General features: G+C 50.2%; 1 protein-coding gene across 1 annotated transcript in view; it reads right to left on the minus strand.

Annotated features, from left to right (window-relative positions):
• The window catches only part of KIAA1755 (KIAA1755 ortholog), a 46,236-nt gene that overhangs the window by 6,394 nt on the left and 15,824 nt on the right, over window positions 1–24,018 (minus strand). The window contains exons 3-11 of the mRNA XM_024239097.2: window positions 19,729–21,076; window positions 18,662–18,859; window positions 12,384–12,507; window positions 9,323–9,416; window positions 8,339–8,425; window positions 6,845–6,961; window positions 4,714–4,812; window positions 3,627–3,775; window positions 803–941 (exon numbers count right to left, since the gene is read on the minus strand). Coding sequence (XP_024094865.2) covers window positions 803–941; window positions 3,627–3,775; window positions 4,714–4,812; window positions 6,845–6,961; window positions 8,339–8,425; window positions 9,323–9,416; window positions 12,384–12,507; window positions 18,662–18,859; window positions 19,729–21,076 — 2,355 coding nt within the window. The remainder of the gene's footprint in view (window positions 1–802; window positions 942–3,626; window positions 3,776–4,713; window positions 4,813–6,844; window positions 6,962–8,338; window positions 8,426–9,322; window positions 9,417–12,383; window positions 12,508–18,661; window positions 18,860–19,728; window positions 21,077–24,018) is intronic.

Here is a 24,018-nt window from a genome sequence, read left to right on the forward strand (position 1 = left end):
GTGAACATGGTAAGCCACTCCCCCTTTCTGGGCCTCGGTTTACTCAGTAGTAAAATGGGGTAGACATGAAGATTCAATGAGGGACAGAGGGTATATAATGGCTCTCAACCTCCTGAGTGGAAGTTCCTTTCTTATTCTGGGGCATCTTAAAGAGCCTATTCACTCACTTTATCTTCACAGATCCAATGTAGCAGGTACTAATATTACCCCCCATTCAACAAATGAAGATACTGAAGCGCCGAAGAGTTAAATATCTTGTCCAGGGCCACACCACGAGTAAGTGCTGGAGCCAGGAATGGACCAGGGCTGTCTGATGCAGGAGCGCGCCGTGCCCCACAGCTCCAGGCAGAAAGGAATGTGTTGGTTCTCGGCACCGGCAGTCAGATGAAGCCACGCCAGGTGCAGGTTCCAGAATCAGACCCCGAGATATGCAACCACAAGCAGGTAACATTATGTCTCCTGGCCTCAGTTTCCTTGTCTGTGCAGTGGATGAAATCCTAGCACCTTCCCCATGAGTTTGGAAAGCAATGATGTTCACAACGGCTCTGGCCCAGGGCTTGGAACAGAGTTGGCGCTCAATAAGTGCAGCTCTTGGGGCTATGTTTTCACCCACTGAGCACTTATTGAGCACCATGTCATGTGCTACGCCCCAAGGATGGCTGCCTGGCCTTTGAAGGATCGCCAGCCTGGTATCCTTTCTCCAGAACAAAGCACCTGGCTAGGGCCGGGCCCAGAGTCGGGGCTTTCCTGTGGAATGTGGCCAGGTAGAACCCCCACACCCCAAGCCAGACTCCCCTTTCACCTGGTGAATGGCGGCTTCCAGGTGGCCCAGGCGGACACGGAGCTCCAGCTTCCCCAGGAGGCTGTTGGATGTGGTGACCAGAACATGAAGCTGCTCGTCCACAAGGCTGTACAAGGCAGTGGCTGCAGCCAGATGGCTCCTGGGAGGTGGGCGGAGGTGAGAAAAGGCCCGTGTTGCCCTCTTCACCCTGCTGTACTTCTGCCCCACATAGGCCTGCCCCTCCATCTCTTTGGCCCCAGCATGGCTTTCTAGCTAACTTGCTATGTGACTGTGGGCAGGTCCCTTCACCTTTCTGGGCCTCAGCCTTAGTCTTCCATGGGACTGGGAGGACAAGAGAATGTAGTAGGAAGTGAACTGACCCTCCCCCTTCCCTAGAACGGAATGAAGCTGGCCGGACAGATCTGGGTTCAAAGCCCAGCTCTGCTGCGTTCTAGTAGGAGGCTCTGTGCAAATTTCTCAACCTTTCTATGTCTCTGTTTTTTATTCTGTGAGGTGGAGATAATCACAGAATCCACTTCATAGCATGGTTTTAAGGATTAAATGATCTAACGCCTGGCCCTCAACTCCAGCTATACATTATAACCTGCCCTGGGAGCTTTAACAAATCTTAGTGCCCTGCCCCAGGCCAACAAAGTCAGACTCTGAGTGCAAACAACACACTGATGTTTCCCTCTTTTTTTTTTTTTTTTTTTGAGACAGAGTCTCACTCTGTCGCCCAGGCTGGTCACCCAGGCTAGAGTGCAGTGGCCCGATCTCCACTCACTGCAGCCTCTGCCTCCTGGGTTCCAGCGATTCTCCTGCCTCAGCCTCCCAGGTAGCTGGGACTACAGGCACGCACCACCATGCCCGGCTAATTTTTGTATTTTTAGTAGAGACAGGGTTTCACATATTGGCCAGGCTGGTCTTGAACTCCTGACTTCAGGTGATCTGTCTGCCTCGGCCTCCAAAAGTGCTGGGATTATAGGCATAAGCCACCACGCCCGGCTGAGACACTGATGCTTTCTAAAGCACCTCAGGCAGTTCCAGGGGCAGCCAGGGCAGAGAACCAGCGCTCATGCATGCAAAACGCTTAACACAGTGCCCAGCGCACGATGTTTGTCAGGTCCGTGCTATTTCTATTGCAATGGTGGGAAGTAGCTGCAACACGCCTGCCGGCCCTGCCTCCATTTCACAGATGGGAAAACTGAGGTCAAGGGAGGGGAATCGACTTGCAGATGGCAACCTGAGTTGGAACCCCACCCAGGGCTGTTTCTGCACATAATTTTAAAAAATGCTCAAAGCCACAAGTTACTAAGGAAGAAATGTGGATGGGATTTCAGGCATGGTGATATTTGCGCGAAGGGAGGAATCTCCAACCCTGCTCTGCCCTCCTCTGCCTTCAGAGGGAAAATGGAAGAGAGAAGATGGCAGAAAAGCTTTTGACTTCCTGGAGGGCGCCTTGCTCTACCTCGGCCTCCCCATCTGACTGCAGCTCCCCACGGGTTGCCACCCTTGCAGGGAAGAGGTGTGGGCCCAGGGTGCGTGAATAGGATAGAAAATCTCTGTCTGCCTGGAAAGCGAGGGACGGAGGGACAGGGACAGCCTAGGGGCTGCAGGGACCCGCTGCAGAACAAACGCCCGCAGCAGCTCATGTGGGACCACAGTGCCCCCTGCTGGAGCTGCTGGTAGCCGTGGGTCTGCGGGGCCTCGGGTGGACAGGAGGGGCCTGGGCCGGTGGAGCAGGTAAGGGTGGAAGAGGCTGAGAAAGGCAGTGCCAGCCCCCATCAGGCACTGAGGGGCAGGGAGATGACCCCACACCCAGTGCTGCCCGTGCATCCATCTGTGTGAGCCTGCTCTCAAGTCTAGTGCAGCTCTGGGTGGTGTGTTCAAGATTCTGGGACCAGACTGCCTGGATTCAAGTCCGGGCCCCACCACATCCCAGCTATGTGACCCTGGACTAATCACTTACCCTCTCTGAGCCTCAGGTTCCTCCACTGAAAAATAGGCATAATATTTGCAGCTACCTCGGAGTGAATTAAGTGAGCTGGTATTTGTAAAGCCCTGAGAAAAATGCTGGACACATACAAAGTGCTATTTAGGTCTTGGTTCTGTAAACAAAATGTTCTGAAAAGCTCATGCATACCAGCCCTCGACTTTGAATATAAGTAGCTGTGTTCTAAGAGGGTGAAAATACTTGCAATTACTGACCAATTTAATGGGTGACTTTTCCCCACCCCCTAAATTTAAAAAAGCTGGGACCTTCCAGGAATGTCTATAATTTATTCTGGCTCTGAGACCCCTGAGACACCATGAGGTTCTCACAAGTGTGTTTGAGCTGCCTACCGGGAAAGACAGGGCCGGGTAGGGGTTAAACGCCCAGAAGGCCTGGCTTCAAATCCCTTACCAGCCGCTGTCTAGCTGCTATTTCCCTTCGCTGAGCCTCAGTTACCCATCAGCCAAATGGACAATGTGGACCTCACAGGGTTCTTGCCAGAAATAAATGAGGCAGGCTCTTGCAGGGGCTCATCCTGGTGTGTGGGTCAGAGAAAGTGCTTTGTCCAAAAGGGTGACCAGAAATGGGTAGGTGACATCCTCCGATGCCCATCCCAGGCTCAAGATGGCTGGGGCTGAAGGAGGGAAAGCAGAGAAGGGGCGAGGAAATTGCCAGGGCTCAGGGTAGGTTTCTGTGACCAGGCCTCAGCCTGGGATACAGGCCCTGCAACTACTGCAAAGCTGGGCACCCTCAGGGCTCAGCTATGTGTGCCCTAGGTGGTGTGGTCCCAGCTCCAAGCTCCTGGGTCAGAAACAGGATGGGGTGGAAGAGGAAAGGCCTGGACGTCTGTACCTGACATCAGGGCTGAAGTCCAGCCTGCTGGCATCACGCTGCAGCCTGGCCAGGGTGGCTCCACCTTCCCGCTGGAGGCCCAGTAGGCCCGGGTCCCTCAGCACAGCCTCCATCAGCTCCTTGGACTTGCTCAGGCACCTGGTAGCCTCCTGCCAGCGTAGGGAGGTGCCCTGAGGCCCCATCCCCACTCTCCCTCTGCAACCTTCCAAGGCTCCCCACACCCAGATCAAGTCCAACTCCCAGTTTGGCATTCAAGGTCCTCCAGAAAGTCTGTCGTTTCTGTCTCTAAAACATTCCCCTCTAGCCATGCCCCCTCTCATCACCACGGCAACCTCATTGGTCCACCCTCCAGCATCTCTTGCTGGGACACCCATTCCAGCCTCTTGGCTGATCTACCTGCTGCCCTCTGGCTCCCCCTACAATCTGTTCTCCACATGGCAGTTGAACGGATCTCAAAGTGCAAATCTGATAAACCCCTGGTTTAAAACTCTCCAGTGGCTTCCCTGCAGGCTTCGAATTGAATCCCAGCCCAACTCTTCCTTGGTCCAGCTCCTGCTGCATCTAGAAGCTCCACTCGTGCTTTTTTCCCACTCATTCTGCTCCACATTGGCCTCCTTGCTACTCCTGAACACCCCAGGTATAATCCCACCTCAGGGCCTTTGCATGTGTTTGCCCCCTGCCTGGAGCACAGCCCCCCACAAAGGCAGGCTCCTTCTCAAACTTCAAGCCTCAGCTTAAACTCCAGCTCTTCAGAGAGGCCCTCCTCCCTCCCTCATTATTCCCAATCTTACTTCCACAGGACTTGACACAATTTGGAATGATATACCCATTTATTTGTCTGCTTTTTAAACTACCACCTCTGCCACAGTACCACGAGCCCTAGGAGGGCTGGGATAAGTCAGTTTGCCCCAGGCTGGTCTCCAGTGCAGGGTACAAAGTGGGTGCCCCTCAAATATGAGTCAAGTGAATGATGAAAAACAGGGATAATGTCTTCCCCCTTTTCCCCAGGCCGTCCCCTTCTCGAAGCCCTTGGTCCAGGGGTCTGGGGTGTGGTGTGGCTTCCCCACCCACCATGCTTCAGGCTCACCTGCATCCCCCCAGGGGGGTCGGCCTTCTCGAATTCCTCGATGGAAGCTTGTAGCAAGGAAGAGGCCTGGTGGAGGTCAGCAAGGAAAGGGTCCAGCTTCTGCAGGACAGAGGACCAGAGGGCAGGTGTCAGCCCAGGCCAACCAGGAGGATGCCTCTTCCATCCCAGGAGCACACAGGGAGGTGGGAGTCAGTGGCTCTCCAACTCCAGGTGCATCAGAAGCATCTGGAGAGCTGGTTAAAACATAGGCTCTGGGCTCTGCTCCTGAGGTTCTGCTTCAGTTCTTCTGGGGCGAGGCATGGTAGAAAGTGCATTTCTAACAAGTTCCCAGGTGTTGCTGATGCTGCTGGCCTGGGGAACCACACTTTGAGAACCACTCGTGTTGAGTATGAGTGAGGGAGAAGAAAGGAGACAGGCCTGAACGACTCCCAGGCCAGTGGGGATACCATGGTTGGTAAGAGAAGGAAGAGGGCAGAGTTAGGGGAACATTTTCAGCTGAGTCCCACTTCAGCCCAGCTCCATCACCTACAAGCTGTGAGACCTTGGGCAAGTTACTTAACCTCTCTGTGTCTCTGCTTCCTCCTCTTTAAAATGGAGATCATAGTAGTTACTGCTTTATAGGGTTGTGTGAGGATTAAATCCATTAATATATGCAAGGCACTTAGAACAGAGCCCAGCCCATACTGTGTTTATCATCATTCTCAATTCCATGTAGTGGGTCTATAGGTAAGATTTCATGTAAAGGAAAGAGTTTAAAGCTAAAATGCAGTTCAAAAACCAGTGGATTCATTGGAGGCCTCTGGAAAGGGAAGCTAGGACCCTGGAGGACAAGCAGAAAAGGAGATTGCTCAGTAGGTATCTTTTTGTACCATTTGAAATGTGAATATACTCACTGCCTATTCAAAAACACACAATTTTAAAAAGATCACCTGGGCAAAAAGTCAATCAGCCACCATGTTAGACTGTTACTATAGACCGGTGACTCAATGAGGGGTGACTTTGCCCCCTGGGGACATTCGGCAATGTCAGGAGACATTTTTTAATTGTCATAATTTGTGGGGTGCAAACAGTGGGTAGAGCCAGGGCTGGTACCAAGCATGTCGCAATGCACAAGACAGCTCCCAACAAAACAGAATTGCTCAACCCCAAATGTGAATAGATTAAGGTCGAGCAACCCTGGTCTAGACAGAACCCGGGGTGGGCATTGATGGGCATAGGTTTTGGTGTGGTTTAAGCCCACCAAAAGGCACCCTCGCCCTATGTGTCCTCATGTACTAAATTGGGTATGAAATGCCCCCTCTTGGGGTTGTGGGGAGGAGGGACTGTGATTACACAGGAAAGGAGCACAGCACTGGCGGCTGCCTTATTTCCTCCCTCTTATAGGAGGGAACCAGACCCTGAGCTTTCTGAGTTGTGTGGGTCCATAGAGCAAGTGCCTGTAAATTTATTTCATTTTATTTTATTTTATGATTCTTTTTGAGACAGAGTCTCACTCTGCCACCTAGGCTGGAGTGCAGTGGTGTGATCTTGGCTCACTGCAATCTCTGCCTCCTGTGTTCAAGCGATTCTCATGCCTCAGCCTCCCGAGTAGCTGGGACTACAGGTGCATACCACCACGCCTGGCTAACCTTTTCTTTCTTGTATTTTTAGTAGATATGAGGTTTTACCATGTTGGCTAGGCTGGTCTCAAACTCCTGACCTCATGTGATCCACCCACCTCGGCCTCCCAAAGTGCTGGGATTACAGGTGTGAATCACAGCACCCTGCCCTGTAAATTTATTTTCAGTTAACATAGACCTAGCTCTTTACCCACATTAACTAAATTAATCCTCACAAAAACCCCCTGAGGAGTTACTATTATTATCCCCTGTTTAGCTGATGAGGAAACCAAGGCTCAGAGAAGGTAAGTAACTTATCCAAAATCACACAGCAGAGCTGGGATGGCAATGTAGGCAGCCTGGCCTCAGAGCCTGAGCTCTTAATCATTCGACTCTGTACCTTCACTGTAAACATTTGTTGAGTGACTGTTTATTTTTTAGCATAGCAGGGTTGATGGATCCATGGGACAGAAGAGTGAAGAGAGGAAGAGAAGGAGTGGGGGTCAGGGGCTAAAGCCTGTGATGGTAAACACCTGGAAGAATTGCACCCACTCGGTGTGGCAGTAGGGGAAGGGGCCTTCCAGGGCTGCGGGCAGCTGGCTGGGGTCCACATGGTGGCTGAGGGCCTTCAATGAGGTCAGCACCTCCACCTGCAGACCAAAGAATCAGGAGAACCAGGGACTCAATGTGAGGACAGTCATTTTAGAAGGTCCTGCCCAGATCCCTGCCCCAGCACCAGTTCATTTCCCACAAGTAAGGTTGACTCCAGCTTTAAAAGTTGCTTTGTGGGCAACCAATCTTCTCTGGAAACTCTGACAAATCAAAATTCAGAACCAGACCCTGGTTAAGGAATGGCAAATAAACAGCACTCATACTGCCACTCTCCTAGCTTGTGCCCAAGGCAGACATCATAAATCAATCATAGCACTCGTTCCCTCTGAGCTTGGCTCTTTCCCAGTACGGCTCTCCAGGCAATCATACAAACTGATGGAAGCTGGCCCTTGTGATGAAACTTCTTTGTAATCTTTGCACAGTTCCCTGAGGAGCCACCAAGAGCTGTTTCCTTCTTGGGGCTGGTGAGAAAAGTCACTAAATCCCAACAGTGTCCTCTAAGACACGGAAGAACTAGGTGACTGCTTCTGCCAGGCAGAGAAATTTGAGGTTTATGCTGGGAATAGCTCCAGATATCTAGGCTTGGGATTTGGTGGATTCTGTGGGTTTTTTTTGGACCCACCTGATATTCCTGCTACTCAAAGTGTGGTCCATGGGCCAGCAGCACTGGCATTACCTAGGACATGTTGGAAATTCAGAGTCCCAGGACCCACCCAGAACTACTCAATCAGAACCTGCACATTAATGTATTTCCCCAAGAGATCAGTAAGCACATTAAAGTTGGAAAAGCACATCTCCAGCCCACAATCTGCCTCTTCACTAACCAGGAGGAAGGAGAGTTTTAAAACCACATCCCGAAGAAGGACAGAGGGCTGACTGCCCATACTCATTACTGTGGTGTATAGCACTAATTAAAGGGAGCTGCAGGGCTTTTTCCTGCAAAGTCCTGCTTCAACTCCACATCTGTATTAATTAGGGCGAGAAATACAGGAAGATCAGGTGTGACCGCAGTGTGAAAAAGGCACTGGAGTCAGGTGACTCCAGCTCTGCGTCTAGCTTGCTGTGTGGCCTTAGGCTTCAGTTTCCCCCTCTGAAAAGAAAGGGAGGAGGGATGGACCAGATGAAGCTTTTCAAATAGGTTCCATGCCATGTGCAATTCTCGATCATGTGGCAGCACCCACCAGGAGTTGCTAGGATTGCCAGAGAGAAATCATTCTGTGAGTGATTTGACAATGCCTGCCACGGATCTATACTGGGGAGTGGTAGCGCTCAGGCCTCGTATTTATTGCCTTACACTAGATTACTTCAAGGCCTCTTCTAGCTCATGAATTCTGCAGTTCTCCCTCTCCTTAACCCTAGCTCAGCTCGAGCCCAACAACTCCCCTCCTCAACCGCCGACCCTGAGTCCCCCTCACCTGGACGTCAGGTAATGTCTGCAGCTGGAGAGCTGCCTCCTTCTCCCCCAGGAAGAGAATAGCTCGGATGGAGGCTGGGACCTTAGCCTGTCAAAGACAACCACTGCAGAGTTGCTCTGCCCAAGGCTTCATGAAGCCTCACACACTTTGATTTCCTCCTTCATCCCCTGTAAGATGCAGGCAAATGGGTCACAAGGACAGGGTGAGGTCCCTCCATGGCTGGAATCTTCGTGTGATATGTTTGGACCGTGAATCATTGGTTAGAAGTCATGAGAGCAGCAGGTTCAAGTTGTGTTGCAAACCTTTCTAGATGACCCGCCCCTCTGGGCCCGTTTGCCCATCTGCAAAGCGAAGGAGGTCAGACCATAAGGTAAGCAGATGCAGAACCTCCCTTGACTCTGCTGCCCATAATTGCTGGATAGGAATCTCTTCTCTCCTCCCTTCTCAGCTCATGAGCTTTATGTGATCTAAGTCTGAGCCAATCAGTGTGTTGCATTCACCCCCAGGCCACAGGGTTGGGTGTGGAGGGACTCCTGAACCCACTGTAACTGAGACACAAAGAAATATTTGCTGGGAAAATAATCTCTTACTCTTTCCTAATGGATTTAAATTAGAGACCATGTGAAGTCAGAGCTGCTGGGAGCCATCCGGCCACCAAGGGGCGCGGGGTGCCAAGCGGGGTGGCTTGGCATCCTCCAAAGAGAACAGGGCCAGAAATGGAGAGAGAGGAACCAGGTTCTAATGACAATATCTGAGCCCTTGGATCAAGCCATACTTGAAGCTGGACTTGGCTCCTGCACTGTCCAGTGACATGAACCAATGAGCTTCAAGCTTGTTAGGGCTAAGTTTTCTGTTGGCTGCGGTAAAAGTCCCTGCCTGAGAGTCCTGGTCCCAGCCCTAAGCACCCCTGGACTCTATGAATGTCAGGAGGGCCCTGGTGGCTCCCAGGACTTACTAGGCTAAGGCTCTCCACCTCCCACTCACCTGGGTGGCCTGCAGGGCGCTGACCAGACCAGGCTGTGGGGGCTGTTTCCTGGCGTCAATCAGGACCGCCAGCCCCTTGGCTTTATCTTCAGGCCTGTGGGTAGTAAACAGAATTGACAGTCTTGCTGGATGGCCTCGGACAGGGGGCAGGACCTAGCGGAAGGTGAGGGAACCTGGCTGCTAGAAACCTTGATTTACTGGTGAACTCTTCATCCTGTAAGACCAAGTTCCAATGCCCCTTCCAGGAAGCCCTCCATGGTTCTTCTCCAGGCAGAGCCCTTTGCTTCCTCTTTGGTGCTCCTGCAATACCTCATACAGCTCTCGTTTATAGCCTTACTATTCCTAACTCTAGCAACTAACCCAGGTACAGTAGGCGAGTCACTTGGGACTCACCCACTTTTTTGTGTAGGCAGAATCCTTATTTTATTCAAGAATCCAACTCCCTCCAAAAAGCCATGTTCCCCCAGAGCCTGGCTTCTGATTGGTTGAGGCCAACAGTAGTGACGTAATTCCTCTGGCCAGTGATTGGTTTAGATGGGGGAGGGTCATGTGACATTTCTGGCCAATGAGATATGAGGGAAAGTTTTCCGGGGAAAGAGGCTTCTGGGAAAGACATTCTCTCCTTTAAAAAGTTCTTACAAAGAGATATGAGGCAGAGACATAGAATGATACATTTCCTTAACAGATGAAACATTTTAAATGGGAATTTCTGTTGATTGCAGCCAAAACACCCTCCCTGGTTCAGCCACATTGCATTGAGCTTACAGTGGGCCACTTTTCAGTGACTATCTTAGGATTTTCCAAACTGGCTCAATTTTCAAGACTTGTTAAAATACAGATTCCTCACCCTACTCCTCCCCCATTCCCACCCCTCTAGCCATCTGGCCAATGGGTACAAGGTGGCCAGGGAATCTGTGTGGTTCCAAGCACCCTCGGCCAGTCTAATGATCAGGCAGGATGGAAAAATAGCCCCCAACTGCCTTCAAGCCTTACAACCACTCAGTGCACAGACAAAACCTGGGGTGGCCCAGTGGGAGGATAGAGCTGTGGCGCTGCCATTAGTACCTTGTGGTCTGGGCAAGTTATTTCATCTCCCTGAGTCAATTTAATAATGATAGTAGCGGCCTTATGGGCTGTAGTGAGGACTGATGAATTCATTCGTGTAAAGCACTCAGTGACTGCATAGAGTAAATGGGATGTAAATATTTGCTATGATTATCCTAGAAGGGGAAACTGAGGCACAGAAAGGCCCAGTGGCAGATAGTGACAGGAGGCTCTGGGAGGTGATTTCAAGTCCCTGACTTTATATCCTTGCCTCCCTCTGGCAATGCCCATGCTGGACAGTGATTTTTTTCCAGACCTGTCTCTGCTACCAAACTGGAGGCCCTTAAAAGTCAGGGCCTGGTGTGAGGAGCCTCTGTCCCTAGCACCATCTAGCACGAAGCCAAGCCCAGAGCAGGGGCCCAGCCAATGTTCATTCAGAGCACAAGTGGAGAAAACCAGCCCAGCACACAAGCACCTGGTGTACACTGCACTCCATAGTTTACATCCTCTACACCCCCTCATCCCTGCCACTTGTGCCCAGCTTGGTCCTTAGAGCCCTCTTGGTCATGCCCTTTATTCAGGCGAGCCTTGGGGAGGGGAGATTATTTCCCTATGGTCGCATAGCCAGTCGGTGGGATCCCAGAGCTCTGTCTACCATGCTAGTCACTTTCCACCACAGAAAAAGGGGGTCCCATCTCCCCCTCAGTCCAGAAAAGCCACTCCACCTTGGACAAGAAGAAAAAAAATGTTAGTGACCAGCAGGTGGCAGTGATGGCTCCAGTGGGGTGGGATGCATGAAGAAAGTTCCAGAGGGTTCCATCACCTTCCACCCCTTATCCCCCAGGAGGGGATAACTCTAGGTTGAGTTGGGGCTTATTAGCCAGTCCTGAGCAGCATCCCCTCTAAGACTGCCCTGGCTAGGGGCTGGGTCCCAGAGGAAAAGAGGGCGCCTCTTCCCCAGCCAGTCCATTAAGTCTGAATGGTGGCAGGGGTAGGAGTGTTAGGAGGAGCATTAGAAATCAGCCAGAGTCCACTCTTCATTCACTCACTCACTCACTCACTCACTCACCCACTCATTCTTTCACTCTCTCATTCATTCATTTACTCATTTACCCCTTTCCTTTGTTTATTCAAATATGTATAATTCAGATGACAGCTCAATTATCACCTCCTCAGGGAAGCCTTCCCCGATTTCCCAATTGAAATTAACATCCCCTATTCTTCTCACTCTACAACAGTGGTTCTCAAAGTGTAGTCCCAGGCCCAGCATCTGTTATCACCAGGAAATCTGTTACAAATGCAGATTTTCAGGTCCCACCCACCTTCATCAACTGAATCAGAAAATCTGGGGGATGGGCCCCTGCAATCTGTTTTAACAGCCCACCCGGTGATTCTAATGCACTTTCAAATTTGAAAACCAGCCAGGCACGGTGGCTCACGCCTGTAATCTCAGCAATTTGGGAGGCCGAGGTGGGTGGATCACCTGAGGTCGGGAGTTCAAGACCAGTCTGACCAACATGGAAAAATGGTGTCTCTATTAAAAATACAAAATTAGCTAGGTGTGGTGGTGCATGCCTGTAATCCCAGCTACTCGGGAGGCTGAGGCAGGAGAATCACTTGAACCCGGGAGGCGGAGATTGTGGTGAGCTGAGATTGCATCATTGCACTCCAGCCTGGGTAACAAGAGTGAAACTCCGTTTCAAAAAAAAAAAAAAAAAATGGAAAACCACTGATCTACAAACATCACTCTTTTCTTCATCACACTGACACTCCTGAAAGTTTCTTGGCCATGGTTTGTTTCTTGCACTCTGTCTGTCTCTCCCACCAGCCTGACAACCCCTCGATGGCAGGGACTGAGGCTGTTTTGCTTTCTCCCAGCATCTGTCTGGGGACTGGCTCTGTGAACAGATGAGTGGACGGAAGGATATGGTGCTTCTCCTCTCAGTGTCTGGTCCAGGGCTCTGGGCCCAGAGGGTTGAGGTGGGGATGGAGCAGTCAGGGTGGCCCAGATCCTTACCTGGGGATGGTGCACAGGTAGGAGAGTAGCTTGGTGACCTCTGAAACTGTGCACCATGGCGCCTCCCAGGCCCCCTCTGTAGTTGACACCAGAAGCAGGGGCCGCCCGGCCCTGTCCCGGCCACCTGGAGGACAGAGGGCACACGTGAGCAGTGAGAACTTTGGTAGGGCCCTCTAGGGACCTCTCCTGTGGCTTTCAGACCTTTGGCCATAACGGTTCCTTTGCCCGAAAAACACCCTTTCTCTCCTTCTCCTTCTGTGAACTCTGACTTCTACTCATCCTTCAAGACCCAGCTCAAATGCCACTTCATGAGAAAAGTCTTCCTGAATCTCCTCTGTGCAGAGCACTCCCTCTGTATAGGGTATGTGGGCAGGCAGAGCTCATGGCATGAGCTCTGGGGTCACACAGAAAGGGGTCAAGTCTCTGCTCTGTACTGACTCACTGTGTGTCTGTGAGCAAGTCAGTGCACCTCTGAGCTTCAGTTTCCTCGTCTGTTAAACAGGGAGAATAATATGCTGAGCTTATTAGGTTATTTCGAGGATGAAATCAGACAGCTCCTGAGAAGCACTTAATACACAGCAAGAGCTCAGTGAATGATTGAGTTGCTCAATCATTGGTCGTTACAATGATCACTGTCTCTGTTCTCATCTCCAGTCCAAGGGGTGGTGAGCGTGCAGCCCTGTGACTACCAGCACTATTTCTTCTTGCAGACTTTCAACCCTGGGTTTCCGACAGGGTATTTCCTGTTCCAGGAATCTGGGCCGTGTGCCTCACTCTCCCCACAGGGGTCATGAAGCTGAGGCTCCGGGAGCCAGTACAGCCCATCCTCATGGGGAGGAAAGGGGAGGGCAAGTACAGCAGCAGGGAAAGAGGCTCAGGCCTCGGGAAACCACACCAGTCTCGCAGCCTGGACTCAGAGCCCTGCACTTCAGTCACCTCACTCCAGGATGCCCTGCAATGACCACCAGCCACTCCACGTGGGCACCACCCTCTGCAGCGTGCAAAACCCTTCAGAGCTCACGAAGCCTTGGACAAACATAACCACCTTCACAAGTGCCGCCTCACAGGGGTCCAACCACCTGGAACATTCTTTCACATATGTCTTAAAATCTGATATAATTTTTAAAATAAAAAAAAAATTTGTGGCTGGGCATGGTGGCTCACGCCTGTAATCCCAGCACTTTGATGGGCCTGGGGATCTTGCTAGAATGCAGATGCCAGTTCAGCAGGCCTGAGATTCTGCCTCTCCCCCTAGCTCCAAGGTCACGCTGATGTAGGTAGTCCCCAGACCACACTTTGAGCAGCAAAGGGTTCACACACTCAGGACATTCCACACCGGGACACAGTGGTCATACCATTAGTTCACATGTCTGGTTCCCTACACTGCCTGGAACAGGGCCCTGCACACACCCAGTGCCAGCTGAGTTGATTACAGCAAGGGGCAGTTGTCCACCTGATTTGTCTTCAGCTGGGCCAAGGAGACCCTTTTGCCCCAAATGTTATCCTCACCTACCAGCTGGCACCAGAAATACCATCATTAGCATCTCAGAACCATGGCTTGAAGCTGTGCTGTTCACAGATATTATGAGCCTCAGGTGAAAATGAGGATGGCAAAATGAGGGTGGTGGGTAAGTCGGGGTTGACCAAAGTTGCTGAAAACTGTGTTGTATCTGCCAGCAGCATGACGAGTCACTCCAAGTTTGGGGAGGGAGGAATGGTAAGTAATTGAATTTGCAAGCAATTAAAAGCATTTTTTTCATCTCAAAACGAGTGTGAATGTATTCTATTTATGGATATTTAAAATGTATAGAAACTTTAAAGGCAAAAAGGATTTCAAAGATCTATATGGAGCAACTGAGAGCTCAAGGTGAGGTCTTAATCTCAGGGGCTATGTTCATTCTCTTCTGCATTAGGGATTTTCCAGCGAAAAGACAGGGAAGCCCTCTCCTAAGGCTTCGTGCCTGTGGCCCAAAAGATGTCCATGCCCTAATCCCCAGAACCTTGAATATGTTACCTTACATGGCAAAAGGGACATTGCAGATGTGATGAAGGGCAGGACCTTGAGGTGGGGAGATTATCCTAGATCATCCGATCTAATCATAGGAATCCTTAAAAGCAGAGAACTTTTCCTGGCTTTGGTAGCAGCAAGGTGCCAAGATGGATGGAGGGTGAGGGAGATGCAACATTGCTGGCTTTGAGGATGGAGGAAGGGGCCACAAGCCAAGGAAAGTAGTGGTCTCTAGAAGCTGGAAAAGGCAAGGAAATGGAGTCTCCCTTAGAGCCTCCAGGAAAGAATGCAGCTCTGCAGACATCTGGATTTAGCCTAGCATGATCCATGTTGGGCTTCTAACATACAGAGCGATCAGATAATAGATCTGTGTTGTTTTACGTCACTAATTTGTAATAACTTGTTATGGCCACAATGGGAAACATAGTGCCTATTAAACAAAACCCCATCCCCAGCATGGGAGCAGACATTCACACCTGTGTGTTGATCAGTTTCTTTCCTGAGAACAGATCTTTATGAAAATTTTACAGGGAGACCTGCTTCACAGGGCTAGCTTGGAGCAGATCTAGATCTTGAAGCACAGGCTCTGGGGACTGTTTGCCCTATAAGGAAACTCCAACAGAGGCCGGTGTGGACGCAGAGACACCAGCGAGGAGACCACTGCAGCAGGCAAGAGACCACGCTGGTTTGGACTTGGGTGGGGTGAAGTCAACAGATTCTGAATACAATTTAATGGGAGAGTTGACAGTTAACAAATTGAATGTGGGGTGTAAGAGAAAGAGCAATCAAGGATGATGTGGTCATCTTTTACTGCCATGAGGAAAGACTGGAAGGTTGGGAAGTGTGGGGTGAGGGGATGTGAAGTCAGGAGTCCATATTTGGACATGCTAAGTTAGAGATGTCTGTGAGACCTCCACGCAGAGACATCAAGTAGTAAACAGCTGGATGGATAAGTCTGGAGTTCATGGCCAGGGCCCAGGCTGGAAAAATCAGTGTCGGGGTTGTCAGCCTGGAGAGAGCATTTACAGAAAATATTACACCTCCAGGATGAGATCGCCTAGGAAGTGAGTGTGGATGGAGAGGAGAAATGGACCAAGGACTGGGCTTTGGGGGCCCTCCAGGATTTACAGGTTGTGGAGATGAGGAGGAGACAGGAAAGGAGGCTGCAAAATTGTGGCCAGTGAGGTGAGAGGAGGACTGGGTGACTGAAGATCTAATGGCAAGTGAAGAAAGCCTTTCAACAGGAGGAAGTGGCCATCCACGCCAAATGCTGCGGAAGGGCCAAGGGTGATGAGGACTGAGAATTGACCCCTGGATCTAGAAACATGGAACGCAATGACGACCTCGACAAGACGTGTCTCAGCGGCACAGTGGGGAAGGGATTCTGATTAGAGTGAGTGGAAGAGAGAAGGTGTGGAAACAGGGAACACAGACAACTGCTTTGTGGAGTTTTAATGTAAAAGTGTGAGGGTGGGAACACAGGGGCCTAGAATAGCTCATTTCAAGCTGGGCAATAATGCAGCATGTTCTCATCCTGATGGGAATGGCCCAGAGCCAAAGAGGGAAGATGATCCTATAGGAAGGAGAAGAGAATCTTGCTGGAGGGATGTCTTTGAGGAGGTAGAGAGGAACAGAGCACTAGTTCAGGGTCAGCCTCAGGCACATGGACAATTCATCCATACTAGAATGCTGAGCCTGTGGGTACAGATGCCAGCAGGTAGGTGAATGACCTTCCTTCTGGTCTTACTGAGTAAGCAGAAGCAATTCATAGACTTCCTTCCAATTGCTTCTGCTTACTCAGTAAGACCAGAAGGAAGGTCATCAGCTGAGATTTAAGTTGGGGAAGGTGGTGTTGAAGGTTAAAGGAGAGAGAAGGTGTGAAGTCATCACACAGGACTGTGGGGAAGTCATTCAGGACTCTGGAGGTGAAGTAGGATCCACTGGCACCATTGGGACCCCCGGAGGTCAGTGGTCAGGAATCTAACACAATTAGCCTGCACAATTGTGTGGATTTTTCCAGCTTCATTCAGCTTGAGGGTGCAGGTGGAGAGCTGGATCTCACGGAGGTTGGGATTTATCCAAGTAAGTGTGAAGGTGGAAGAGGAAAGCAAGTGAGTGAGTGTTTGAAAGGAAGTGATTACAATGTGAGCCTGGAATCTAAGCTAGGAAGAAGGGATGTGAGGATGTGACAGAAGGTGGGGGACACATAATGATGGGGAAGGGATGTGGTGGAGGGTGGGGGAGATATGATGATGGGGAAGGGATGTGGTGGAGGGTGGGGGGACATGCTGGAAAAGGGGAGTGAAAAGGTGGTTGAGCCAATAGGTTCAAGGTTTTGGGAGGCCTGAAGATGATGAAACTTGGGGCAGTGGGTGACCTGGAAAGAGAAGCAGTGGTAATAAAGGAGCGAGAGCCTTAACATGAAAACCCAGCAGGGAGAAGTTGGTTACAGGGGATGCGATGGGGGGAGTCATGGTTATGGTGGATGCGATGGGGGGAGTCATGGTTATGGTGGATGCGATGGGGAGAGTCATGGTTATGGTGGAGGCGATGGGGGGAGTCATGGTTATGGTGGATGCGATGGGGGGAGTCATGTGGGGAATGAGGACAAGATCACTAGAGAAGAGCAGGACAAAAAACGGACAGAAGGAGCACGCATGTGGACATTGCTCATTCACGCAGCAAATGCTTTTTGCACACATACTACGCATCAGGCATGTGCGAGCTAACAGTGCATGTTGCAACCCCCAAGAATTACAACAACAGTAACTGAGGGAAGAGTGACAATGAACCAGGTCCTATCTGCCTGTTCTCCTCTTGAGGAGGCCCAGAGAGGGCAGTGACTTCTCCAAGGGCACACAGGGAGCTAATGATAGAGTTAGAACTAAAACAAAGATCTTCCTCCCACAGCAGAGCCTTCCATGGACAAAATCTGAGCCCTTGGCCCATGATGGCCCTAAGAGGATCGTGAGATCCTTTGTGTACAATTAATATAGAACAAACAGCAGGAGCTTCAGCAAAGATGACCAGGAAAAGGACAGATAAGGTCTCCTGGGAGCTGCAAAAAGACAGGGCAGTGCCCAAGGTCCTGGAGAGATGTAGAAGTCTGTGAAGTAAAACAGTATTTCAGGACAATCAGTCTCCAGAAAGCACTGTGGTTCTCTTGCCTCTGGACCTTTGCACATGCTGTTCCCTTTGTCTGGAATGCTGCTCCCAACTCTTCACCTGGATAATTCCTCCTCATACTATAGGACTGGGCTTTACGTTACTTCCTCCGGGAAGTCATCCTTGACCTCTACTACCCTAAGCCTGAACCAGGGGACTCATCTGTGCTCCCACAGCCCCGTCCTTCCCAACTGTCACACTTTGTTTACACTGGGTTTCAATAATCTGTTGCGATAACCTGTTGGCTTTTCCCCACCACTAGAATATAGGTTTCCTGAGAGTGGAGAACACATCAGACTTGTTCTTTTATGAATCGCCAGTGCTAAGCCCAGGGACCAGTAAATGTCTGTTACAACAATGGGGAAATATCAAATAGGAGTGATAAGACCTTCTGTATTGGATGCTGCTAGTACCCCAAACCCAGATCCCCTCAGCAGGCAGAGAACCCATCCCCAGAATCTGGAAGTATCAGTTGTCAGTGGCTCACAGATGCCCCCTCTCTGAAGAGGCGCCCTGGGCTGAACTGGATCACTGGCTCCCCCTGCCCCACCCCATTCCAGGATCAGCCCGAAGTTCCTGCAGTTCATTAAGGATGGACAGACAGGGGATCAGCCCATAGTTAATGACTGACAGACAAGGCTTATAAAAGGCCAGTCCCCTACACCTTAAGCTGGAGCCAGCTCTGTGGGGCGGGTCATGCCCCAGTGCTCTCCTTGGGGTCAGCCCACAGCCTTGCTTGGCTCCTCCCCCGCCTTGACCCTCTGTCCTTCTCCTCAGAGCCCTCCTCCAATAGGTCACTTTCCCAAAAATCTATGTCTCAGGCTCTGCTTCTGGGGAACACAGTATCCACCTTGGCTGCTTCACTGATGGATAGACAAGTAGACAGATGGACAGACAGATAGATGGGTGGATGGATACCAACAAATTGCTTTTATCTATTCCAATTCTCCCATGGGAAAGATGAGGAAACTGAGGCCCAAGGAGGCTTGGTCTAGAACCTAGGCCTCCAGGGCCTTCCCAGCCTCCCCTCCACCCAACAGCACCTGAGGATGCTCTGGGGCCCCCAGCTTCCTCCCCACCACCTCCTGCTTGAATCCCCTGGAACCTGGCAGGCATGCTATCCTGGAGCGGAAAACCTTGACACCTAGAGCCCCAATCCTGGGCTCAGGCCCTGGGGGCTCCTCCTCCAGGGTGGGGCCTCTTTCTGGGGAGCCTGCAGAAGCTTCTGGCAAGGCAGCCTTTTCCTCAGTCAGTGGGCTGGGGACAGTGGCTGGGCCAGATGTTTTGGTCTGAGTTGTTCCAGCTGGGAAAAAGCAACAACAAAGAAAAGGATGTTAAGCAGAAGATGGGCTTTCTAAGGGGAAAATGTCTCCTCTTTCTCTTTCTGACTAATAATAGCTTACAACTATTGATCTCTCCCATGTGCCAGGCATTGCGCTAAGCCCCTTACTTCTAGTGTTACTCCTCCCCACACCTCACTTTTTTTTCGTTAGCTACAGAGTCTCACTCTGTTGCCCAGGCTGGAATGCAGTGGCATGAACATAGCTCACTGCAGCTTTGAACTCCTGGGCTTGAAAGATCCTCCCACCTCAGCCTCTTGAGTAGCTGGGGCTACAGGCATGCACCACTAAGCCCAGCTTTTTAATTTATTCCTTCCTTCCTTCTTTCCTTCCTTCCTTCCTTCCATCCATCCTTCCTTCCTTCCTTCCTTCCTTTTTTCCTTCTTTTCTTTCTTTCTTGTAAATTCCTGGCCTCAAGCCACCCAAGTTCTCCTGCTTCAGCCACCAAAGCACTGGGATTACAGGATAAGCCTCCACACCTGGCTTCTGGTATCCCTTTGAACCCTCAAAATAACACTGTGAAATAGGTGACATTCCCACTGCACAGATAGGGAGAACCTGGACTCAGAGAAACTCAGTACTTGGCCAACGTCACACAGCAAGTGTATGGCAAAGGTGGAGTGTGAACTCAGGCAGTTGTAACACAGTCACAGTGCCTTGCTCAATTCCAGCCACATGAGACTTCAAGCCCCTTAACATGCCACACTGTATACTAAACCCCTGAAGCTGAGCCAGCCCAGGTGGTCTCTATCACTTACAACCAAAACCACCTGAAATGTGATCTCAACCAGACAATAACCTCCTTGTACAGCTGAGCATGTGGGCATCTTACCTTTCCCGGAAGATTTGGCTTGGTTGGGTTTAGGAGAGTAGAAGGAACACAGGACTTTCCAGGGCCCATCGTGCTGGAGTGAGGCTTTCTCTGGGGTCACAGAGGGTTGCCTCTGCCCTTTCAAGAATGAGAATTTGAGCCCAGGAGTGGGGGGCTCAGGGGAGGAGGTGTTTCTGCTAGGGCAGGGCATAGGCTTGGGAAGTCTCCCATTTCTCTGTTTGGTCTTCACCTCCATCTTTGTTTCAGAGGCTGGAGCTGCAGGAGAAGCTGGGGACAGGCGGGGAGAGGAGGCTTGTCTTGGTCCAGGCCTGAGCTGCACCATATTCTCTGGGTTTCCTAGAGGTCCCTGCATCTTGCAGGCAGCTGGCTCTTGTGAGACACCTGCCCTGAGGCAAGAGGCACAGTCCAGTGGGTCCTCAAGGACATTCATGTAGGAGCCTTCGGGCAGCCTTTTTGAGTTGTGGGTGGGTGCTTTATGATTGACCTTTCTCCTGAAGCCCAAATTATAGGGCCTCTCTTCAGAGCTTTCTGGCTTTGTGCAAGCTGGATTTCCCAAGGAAGGTCCTTCATTGGCCTCTGAGAGAGGCAGTATCTTTTGAAATAAGGGAGTTTCCTTAGTTCCAGCTATCTCCTCTAGTGCCCCAGAAGTACACCCACCGGATGTGCCTGCCTCCCTATTGGGAGACTCTCCTCTGCTCTCTTGGGGAAAGCCTAGGAGAGCCACATAGTCTCCCTCGAATTCCTGGCTGACCACCTCGTCCATCCTGAAGGCCACCTCCCCAGACCGGGCTTGCTCCACCTTGATGAGTCCTGGATACTTGCTCCCATATGTCCTGCCCTTACCCTTGGCCAAACTCTGGGCAAGAAGCACCTGGTTGTCCGGGGAGCTGGCCTGGTGCAACTCTTGAGGGCTGCTCAAATCCAGTGCCTCTAAAGGAAGGGGCCCCCAGGCTTGGCAGAGGGCATTCACTACTTGGGGTCTGTCATTCACAAACTCCGGGCTGGTTATCTTGGCCCAAGGCACAGGGGCAATCCCATTTTCTGATGCTACCAAGCAGTTGTGTAGGGGACTTCCCTCAAAGTCACTGTTGATGGTCTCCAGCCATTCTTGGGTAAAAAGTATAGGGTAGGCTGGCTCAGGAATAGGCTTCTTGTTCACTGTGCAGAGGTCCAGGGAGAGGCGTTTGATCATGATGCAGACAGACTGCTCCTCCTGGGGCTCCACTTGGAGGTAGAAGTCACCCTGGCGCAATAAGAGAGGGTTGAGGGGTGCCAAGTGGACCACAACTTCATCCCTCAGACAGAGTGGCCAGCCCTCGTGTAAGAAGAGGCAGTGTGAGTAGGGAGCCTGTGGAGAGAAGGGGATGGCATCAGAGAACCTGGCCCTGAAAGGCTCCACCCTTGGATCTGCTCCTTTCCCTCTCTCACGTGGAATCTGGAACAGGTCAGGGACTAGGATGAGGCAGCATTTAGGAGGCACTCACTGTCAAGCTTGTGCAAAGGTTGACCCTCCTGCCCCACCCTCGTCCTGGCCCTGACCTTGGAAATACTAGCCTACTGACCCAAGCAAGAAAGCTCAGAGCACCATGCACTAGTTAGCAATCGGCTTTCCCAAGTGGTCCCCTTGCTTGGCTCACGCTCCCTTCCTCTCTGCATCTATCCGGAACATTTCCCAACCCAGTTCAAGCCTTAGCCCTCCATTTTAAAGCCAGGGAGACATGGTTTAGACAAAGGTCTATGTTGCTAATTTGTGCAAATTGCTTAACTTCTTTGAGCCCCAATTTCCCTATCTGCAAATAGGATAATAATACATGTCAGTATTACTGGGTTGGTATGAGGATTAAGTGAGATTATACAGATGGCCTCAATTTATGGTGGGGTTATATCTTGGTAAATCCATCATAAATTCAAAATATCATAAGTCAAAAATGCATTTAATGTACCTAATCTAAAGAACATCATAGCTTATTTAGACTAGCCTATCTTAAATGTGCACAGAGCACTTACATCAGCCTACAGTTGGCCAAAATCATCTAACACAATGCCTATTTTATAATAAAGTGTTGAATATCTTATTGAATTTGGGTAGTGTATGAGGGTGAAGTAGAAACAGTATTGAATAAGAAGTCAGGAAATCTGACCCTGCCACTTATTAGATGACTGTCCAGTTTTTCCTGACCCAAAGGTTATTCTGGGCCTGAATGTTTATTATTTATTTGTTTGTTTATTGTTTGTTTATTTATTTCTCATTAAATAAATGAAGGTTTATTTGTTTATTTTTTATTTCTTTCCCATTAATGGATAATAACACGAAGGTGAAGCAAAACTTAAAAAAAAATTTTTTTTTAACAGGAGTTGCCAGAAATTCCCTGTATAGGTGGGTACAGCGGGTCATTCTGGGACAAGCTGTGACCCAAGTGATCCCTCTCAGTTGAGCCTCTCCACTGGGCTGTGCGGGACCAGTGTTCAACAGTGACAACATGTGGCAACAATGGAAACAACAGTTCTACTGGGCTGACAACAGGTCTTTAACTGGCTTTTGGAAAAAGAGTCTGAGTTCTGTGGATTGAGTAAGTCCCAGACAATCTTATATAATTTGGATGTGTGTAGGGGAGATGTACAGAGAGTGAGACTGAATTTCCTGCTAATTAAGCAGGTGTTTCCTGGAATTATTGATTGCGGAAATAGTGAGCTCTGACCATAGTTATACCTTATGTTGATAAAACCATTTATATCAGTCATATTGTAGATTGGGCTGCCTCAGAGAAGCTTAATATCCATAAACCTTCATGAGTCTGTAGGTTTCTCGACCCTTTTCACTTAGCCCTCTTGGGTTTGCAACATGCTTTCTCTCTCACCTTCTCATTGAATGAGAAAAAACAGCCCAGTCATTTTTTGCAAACAGCAAAGCACCAGAGTGATGATGGCTTTGATCATCTCACTTGACTTTCACAGTAACTCAGTTTGGTGTAGGCAGTTCAGGCATCATTATTTTCATTTTACAGATGATGCAACTGAGGCTCGGTGTGGTGAAACATTTGGCTCATAGCCACACAGCTGATAAGCATCAGGGACTTGGACCTAGGCCTTCACATTTCAAGTCAGCTGTATCTGTCCCCAAGCCCCACCAGACTTTAAGTGAAGGTGGCTGCCTCTGGGTGATGGTGGCTGGAGAGGCAGACTTTGAGGCTGCCATGATCTTATTTCAGATGGAGAAACAAGGAAGTGGGATAGCGATAGCCAATAGCTACTGGGCACTTGCTGCATGCCAGAGTCTTTGCTAAGCCATGTGTGTCATCTCCATGTGTTAGGTGCTGTGTTATTAACGTTTCTGCTTGACACATAAGGAAACTAAAACTCAGAGAGGTGGCATGGATCTCCAAAGATCACAGTGATGAGCTTGGATTTGAACCTGGGGCATCTGACCCCAGAAGCCATCCTGTTAATCCCACATGACTTCCCACTGCTCTGAGATTGACAGATATTTGCCTATTGTTACAATTAGATTAATAAACTCACCTACAAGGAAAAATAAAGACGTGGAAAGGTTGTTACCTTGAGGAAGCGGCCAGTGCAAATGAAGTTTAAATGGCCAAACAAGGGAAGTGGGCAATTGTGTAGCTTGTCAGGGAGAAGAAATAAGGATGGGGGAGCATCTGCATGAAATAGTGTCATGTGGAAGTGGCAGCAAATGCTTCCATGAGACGCTCCCTTCTTCTCCAATACCAGTTCCCATGTATTGAGCTATTTCTATGAGCCAGGCTCTGTGCTAAGCATGTAAAATAGATTATCTCACTTTCCTTCTGGTTCCTAACCCTGGACTTTTAGCTGCCACATTCAATTTATTTCTACCACTGAAATGACGCACACAGTCCCCACCCTTCCTTGTTGCTTCTGATGAGCTGTGTCGCTGACAGGCAGTGGGCAACTCAGGACAGGCTGATGGGACCTTAGAACCTCTTTGTGATTCTTGAGGCTGGGGTAGCAGGAGGGTGGGTGTTAATAACAACAGAGCAGGGAACAGTCGGGAAACCCATGAAGGGAATGGCAAGTTCCTGCGGTGGGCATTTGACGGCTTGGTCTCCTCAGGCTTCTCTCATCCTTTTCTGGGTTTTTTTTTTTTTTGAGACGAGGTCTCACTGTGCCACCCAGGCTGGAGTGCAATGGCGTGATCTTGGCTCACTGCAACCTCTGACTCCTGGGTTCAAGCAATTCTCCTGCCTCAGCCTCCCAAGTAGCTGGGACTACAGGCACGTGCCACCACGCCTGGCTAATTTTTGTATTTTTGGT

This window comes from Pongo abelii, chromosome 21, assembly GCF_028885655.2.
Source record: "Pongo abelii isolate AG06213 chromosome 21, NHGRI_mPonAbe1-v2.0_pri, whole genome shotgun sequence".
Classification (NCBI taxonomy): Eukaryota; Metazoa; Chordata; class Mammalia; order Primates; family Hominidae; genus Pongo; species Pongo abelii.